The sequence below is a fragment of the Sinocyclocheilus rhinocerous genome, unplaced genomic scaffold (genome assembly GCF_001515625.1).
Source record: "Sinocyclocheilus rhinocerous isolate Xijiao unplaced genomic scaffold, SAMN03320098_v1.1 scaffold677, whole genome shotgun sequence".
NCBI classification, from domain to species: Eukaryota; Metazoa; Chordata; class Actinopteri; order Cypriniformes; family Cyprinidae; genus Sinocyclocheilus; species Sinocyclocheilus rhinocerous.
Genome location: NW_015633185.1, coordinates 2,290,086 through 2,296,593, shown reverse-complemented (window position 1 = coordinate 2,296,593; position 6,508 = coordinate 2,290,086). Strand labels below are relative to the sequence as shown.

The following is a 6,508-nucleotide window of genomic DNA, read 5'->3' as shown; positions in this document are numbered from 1 at the left end:
AAAAAAAAAAAAAAAAGGAATAGGGCTCCAAAAAACTAAACATTTAGGGGCCAAATGATGTTTTTGTTGCCAAACTGCCGAATCATTTGATACAGATGGTTGATCGGATCACTGTTGCCCCTGCTCACAATCTATTGTAGTGGATGAGAAACTACACCAGCTAGTATGGAAGAGTTACAGAAGACTCTGTTCTACTGGTGTGTGTATATAGGAACTGAATACATTTGAGTGCAAGTTATGCTATATGCTGTGATGAAGGGATGTTGTAATTATATAAAATGTTTCTCAGGTTCATTTAGATCTGATGCCATTACACTGAAGATCATAACTGTGTTTGTGCCACATAAATGCCAGTTTGTTTTATAAGAATAGTTCTTCCTGTTTGAATTAAAATGTGTTGCATTGTTTATGTTTCCAATATGTCATACGCCTACATACTCCCAAAAAAAGCTCTCCTGAATCGATTCAACCTTATACAATTGAGCCTCACTATACTGGACAATAGCTTGTTTTTTTGTAACATATATTTATTTTTGGAATAACACCAATTTATTACTAAACTCTTGAAATGTGTATCATATACTGCAGCTAGGCTTGAAGTGTATGTCACTGTTACAGTCTTTTAATTCATTCCCAATGGGACATACCCAAAAGGATTCTCTCCAGTGAGGGGAGTAAGCTGTGAACAGCTTGATTCACTGTCTCATTCAAATCACTAATTTGCTTGTGACTGTTTTGTGAATCTTTTCTGATTGATTTGTTAAAAAGAACCAGCTCATGTGAATCATTTTTTTGGCAAATCAGACATCACAACGCATCGCTTTCGTTGTGTCATTTAACAAGCACAACACAGCAAAAAAGATATACTATAAAATAGTCATACAAGAAACACCGAAGGCTGGGGTTTTGGTAAAAGTGCAGGTTATTGAAGGAATGGGGGTGGTCTAATTCACAGTGGCGTAAATGAGCAAAATGACTGAAATTGCTTACAGCATCTTAAATGCATCCCAGTTTAATGGTCATGCTAAGAGCAGTATTGGATTACACAATTGCTTTACAAATCAATAAAGCAACATAATGCTGTGGTGTGTCAACACAATCACCACTACAACGGGCAGCAGGCAACTCATTATAGGCAAATTATAATCCATAAGATGGTGATTGTGCTAATGTAAAGACGTCAAGAGTATTACAATACATTTGCATTAAGCCCAACAAACTGCTCTTGATATTTTAGCCTGTTTTATGACGCTTCAGTTGATCTTCAGTTACACAGATGAAGTGATAATGCGGTCAGAGCTTGACAGTGCTGATAACTCTTTCATTTTACTGAATCTCATTTTTAAACCTCATAACACACTAACAGACAAAATAGGCTGATTTTGGCACATTATGCATCACATATATAATTCAAACATGATCTGCATATATAGTCTGTAATACTTAAAGCAGCGCACTTTCCTGAGGAACCGATGCTGTCTGGCAGCAAGCCATCCATCCTCTGCTGCTGAGCTTTTGCAGAGGACCAAGTATACCAAAATGCGGCTTTTCCCAGCATGCAAGGACACATTCTCATACACAGCTCACTGTACAGAGCAACAGCACTACAGGAACACTGCAATTAATAACCACCCACCTCTACTCTGCTCTAATTAAGCTTTCATATCAACCTGTGTCTGTGTAATTACAGTCCCTCCACTTCTTATGCATTCATTTCTAATCGGACTGTTTTGCTCCACAAGGCCATGAAAGAAGAAAGAGCTTTCACAACCATGAGACAGTGAATTGTTACATTCTTTTTCTAAGACGCGATAAAAGTCCACATAATGGACTAATATAATGGCTGAAACCTGAAGCAGGCCTGCATCATACGAGTACATCAATAACGTGGCAGAGTACATTTTTTCGTCTGTTTGTGCATGCACACCTGCAAATAATAAATGACTTTGTACCTGTTGTTTTAAATGGCTGTTTTTTCAAGATTGTAAAATTATTAAAAATAATACAATAAGAATAATAATACAATTTGATTTATTAAGTGTATGATTGATTGTTGTTTTAACAATAATTGACATTTTTATTTATTTGATTAGATGATAGTTTGCTGGTATAAAAATTAAGGCTATGTCTGATTATGTTCTACATAATAACTATGTACAGCAAGATTTAAAAACATCTGCTTGGGTATTTTGGAATGCAATGACACGCATGAAATTGAGCTTGTGTACCTGGAAGCATCAGCACTTATGTACCTGCACAGAGTATGTATCGGGCCTTACTATCTAGACACTGGGCTCCTTTGATAACACTCAATGAAGCAAAAGTTGTCAAAGCCAACTTTTACTTTCCATTTATACCAGGAAGTAGATCTAGTTTTCCAGGGATGGAATAAAATGCGTTTATAGAGTAACATTAGCATTTGAGATTGTGGTGATATCTGTCAAGATGAACGATGTACAAGCACAGTGAAACTGGGTGAAACTAGAATGCAAGATTGCCAGTGCCCTTTATCCAGCTAAATGTTGAATATTTTATGAATAGGAGCTAGGGGGACTGTAAAAGCGACATTTTAATGATTCGGCTTTCTGTCAAACTTGTTCCAAAGAACAAAAACCGACCTATGGTGGTGCCAATCCAGCACCTAATATATATTAAGACAAAAGTCATTTAGAACCAAAAAGCCATCTGCAGTTGCATTAAACAATGGTGTAGGCCTACATTTCTTGTAGTTTTTGCACATTTTAATAAAATTCTATCAACCTTATTTTTAATGTAAGAGCAGATGCATCCATTTTTAACTTCTGGTGTTTAGTTTCCTCAAGGCTTGTGGTGTCAGTGGCTAGTCATTAGCTGTACATAAACAGTCGGTTAAGCTGCTAATGTTGCAAACAGTTTTTTGATATAATTATAATAATCATATATTTAGTAAGGTTTATCTGTAACTTATTCTGGGAATCGTCCATTGTTGAAATTTACTTTTAATTCGCCAAATACTTGGTTCACTAGGTCCTAATGCTTTCATAAACAGCTCGGCTCATTACGAGTCGACTCTGACATGTTCGAATCAGATGCTGAGTTGTCAACTCCGATTCGAATTGTTCAAACCGGTTTAGCGAACGAATTCACCCTCCGACTCCGAAGAACGATTCGTTCACATTCAGACATCTCTACATGAAAAACACCGCAGCAGTCAGTCCACTCAGCAAGAGCGCGAAGTCGTTTTGTCGCGTCGCTTGCTAGGACTGTGTGTGTGTGTGTCACTTCTCGACGTCGACAGAGAAAATCTCGCGTGGCTGGCAGCGTGCTCTCTCTCTCTCTCGCCACCTCCACCAGCAACACACGCACGCCACTTACCAGCACCTCTCTCTTCTTTCACCCACACCTCCTCCTTTCTCTCTCTCCTTTTGAGTGAGCGAGAGATCTCCCGAAACCTGAGCGAGGCGGTCCCGGAGACACCATAGTGGCGATATCCTCCTAAAGCGCAACATGGCTACAATTGTAACCTCCACCAGGTTTACAGACGAATATCAGCTGTACGAAGAGCTCGGAAAGTAAGCGACCGCACCGCTGCATTTGTGTGACGCGTTACACACACTCTCTCTTCACTCACTGCATTGTCTTCATCGTGTTGCCTGGGTCTAGTTCAGTGTGTTGACAGCAGCCTTCACACAGAGGCGGATCGGTTTTGCATGTCAAAAGCCAGTGCAGCCTGCTTAACGAAAGCCCGATTGAGTCGATTCGAGCAGTTCGGTGTGTTTATTAAGCCTCGGATTTCACGAAGCTCGTTTCTTTGTTTATCTTTAGATCCGTTTCCTAACATCGTGCTCGCGCGCTACAGGGTGCTTTCGGAGCCTGCGTGTCGTCGTGATGCGAGATGCAATACTCTGTCGACACTTTATCGACATGCGAACGGCCATTCGTTAGAAAGGGAAATACTTAAGTCTGAGGTGCTCGGCTTTGTGATTTGCGTCCTCGTTTTGAATGCACACCCAAAATTTTACAGCATTCATAAGCATTAATCAGATATCACTGATGACTGCTGCCGCGCAGGATTGATTGTACGGTTTGCTGCAGACTTGTGTAACGATAGTTGCGGAAAATGCTGCTGTTTTGGGCATCATATATCGCACCGTCATTGGGCGGTCTGTTACGAGTGTTGTCAGTTGTTGTCCAGCCGCCAAAAACATCAACGTGAAAATGAAGGAAATGAATTAGCGTTGTCCGATTCATGAATGAATCGTTCTGTTGAGTCGGATCGTTTTAATGAACTAGTTGACCTGTGGACAAAACCGGTCTGAACGATTCTTCGCGAATGGTATTGCATCATTTTAAGCGGTTTTCGAGTCAACAACTCGTGCAAATTACTTAAATAGCCGAATAGCAGAGATATTACAAATAAAACGTACCGGAAATATGTTTATGATTCGATTGTGTGACGGTTTTATCAACACGCATATGACACAGATTTGGCTTTAATAAATAGCAGTTAAAATACCTTAGTAAATAAACATAATAAAACTCTATAAAAAACTGCAAATATACCTACATATGTCTCAAATGAAACCTGTTAGAATATGGTAATATTTCATAGAATATGTCATGTTGTTAACAGTTAAAAATAGAGATGTTTTTGGAAATAACTGTAGTAGTAACTTAGTAAATAAATAGCCTATAGTAAATCAAACTTAATAAAATGTCAGATACGTTGGAGTTCATGTGATGACCTAATGTCCCACTGAATCGCTTTTTGAACCCGTTCTTCTACACAGACTCTTAGAAAGAACAGATTAGTGAAAATGATTCAGATTTCCCATCAGTATTTTTTGAGTTGAATCTCACTGTCGTTAGGTGGTCGGTATCTTTCATTTACAGGAGTTGAACAGCTGGCAAAAACATCGACACACAATGATTCCCTTAGTGCTGTTTTGTTTGTGAAATGTCCAATTTAGCATTTGACTTGATGTTGTGGCACATAACTGTTAATAAAGCTGCTGTTTTTTGTTGTTTTTGTTGATTTGAATACCATGCAATATTAAAGTCTGTATGCCTGACATATGTATATCACTGCAATAGGTTGTGTCTCCAGAAACTGGAAAACAAAATTTTACATGCTTGTACATGCTAGCCAATCAGACAAGTTGGAGGCGGCTCTGTGCCAATGGTGTGAGTTTGGGCCTGGGCTACCAGTTTATATAAACTAAAGAGGTGCTCACACTGGACAGCGATTTCTGTGTTGAGTGACAGCAAGTGTTCTCAAATCTGAACAGAGCTTACTAGAAACTAACAGCATAGCAACTCCACAGCCTCCCATGATTTAAACGCTGTCAGTGTGAACGCACCATAATGAGTTAGGGTTTAACAGATGTAGCATGTTTCATTTAGCCCCTGCTGTTAGATACCATACCTACACCAGTCTGCTGCCAAAAAGCATCTTTGTCCATTCAAAAGTTGTTGTGTGCTCTGAGTACATTCTTTCAGCCAACATTTAAATAGTAAATATTTCAGTATAGCGTAGTATATGTTTTAGCAGTGCCCAAATCATTTTTGGAGAGCTCTTAAAAGCCTGAAATAGACATATTTTCCATATTTCCGCCGTTCACATCACAGCTCACAATAGTTGCCTATAAGCAAAGTTGGCATTTTTGCAAGTATGTTAAATCATTTACAGTGACATAGCCTATTTTATGTAGCACATTTAAAGCTGAATTTTTAGTGCCAGTGTATTGTTGTTGTTACATTCTTTTTCGTGATTTTGCGTCCAATAGAATGCAACAGTGGGGTTCCGGAGGTAAAACTCCTTTTCTTTGTAGTGGAATTGATTTTGAATTGATCTTATAAACCTTAGAAGACACACCTGGGGTAGGGCTGGGCGATATGGCCTAAATTGATATCACGGTATATTTCTTAATTTCGGTCGGTACGATATAATTCCAATATCGATATGAACACTGTTTATCTGAAATAGAAATCTTTTGTAACATTATAAATGCCTTTATCATCACTTTTGATAAATTTTAAGCATCCTTGCTAAATAAAAGTATTAATTTCTATAATTTCTTTCCCCCCCAAAAAATAAAAATTATCCTGAATGGAATAGTGTATAATGATACAAAAGCTTTTTATTTCAGATAAATGCTGATCTTTGGATCTCTCTATTCATCAAAGAAAAAAAAAAAATCGTGAATCAAATCGAATTGTGAAATCAAAATCGTGAATCGAATTGTGAGCTGAGTGAATCATTACATCCCTATTTGACATACACGTTATTAAATATGACACTCTGAATAATGAAGTTAAGCACTGAAATTTCATGAAATTATTATCCAGAAATTACAAAATTTTTATATGAATTTAAACAGAAATATTTGCAGTGGATGTGCAGCTTTGGAACAATTTTCCTGTGGTATGCGATTTAATGTTCACAGCGAGGATTGCTTGGCGCATGACAATTCCGCTTTAAATTGTGTTCTAAATAGCAAAACTCATGTTCTGAGAAAATACTTTTGCG

At 38.0% G+C, this 6,508-nt stretch overlaps 1 protein-coding gene across 27 annotated transcripts in view; it reads left to right on the top strand.

The window, feature by feature from the left end:
- Window positions 1–3,183: 3,183 nt before the first annotated feature.
- Window positions 3,184–6,508, top strand: part of LOC107743569 (calcium/calmodulin-dependent protein kinase type II subunit gamma-like) — a 60,443-nt gene continuing 57,118 nt past the window's right edge. For 6 of the 27 annotated variants that reach the window (XM_016556873.1, XM_016556863.1, XM_016556871.1 and 3 more), the window contains exon 1: window positions 3,185–3,551. In XM_016556873.1, the coding sequence (XP_016412359.1) occupies window positions 3,487–3,551 (65 nt within the window). In that variant the 5' untranslated portion in view covers window positions 3,185–3,486. Of the gene's footprint in view, window positions 3,552–6,508 lie in introns of all 27 variants that reach the window. The other 21 variants (XM_016556874.1, XM_016556875.1, XM_016556867.1 and 18 more) reach the window with 6 other exon arrangements.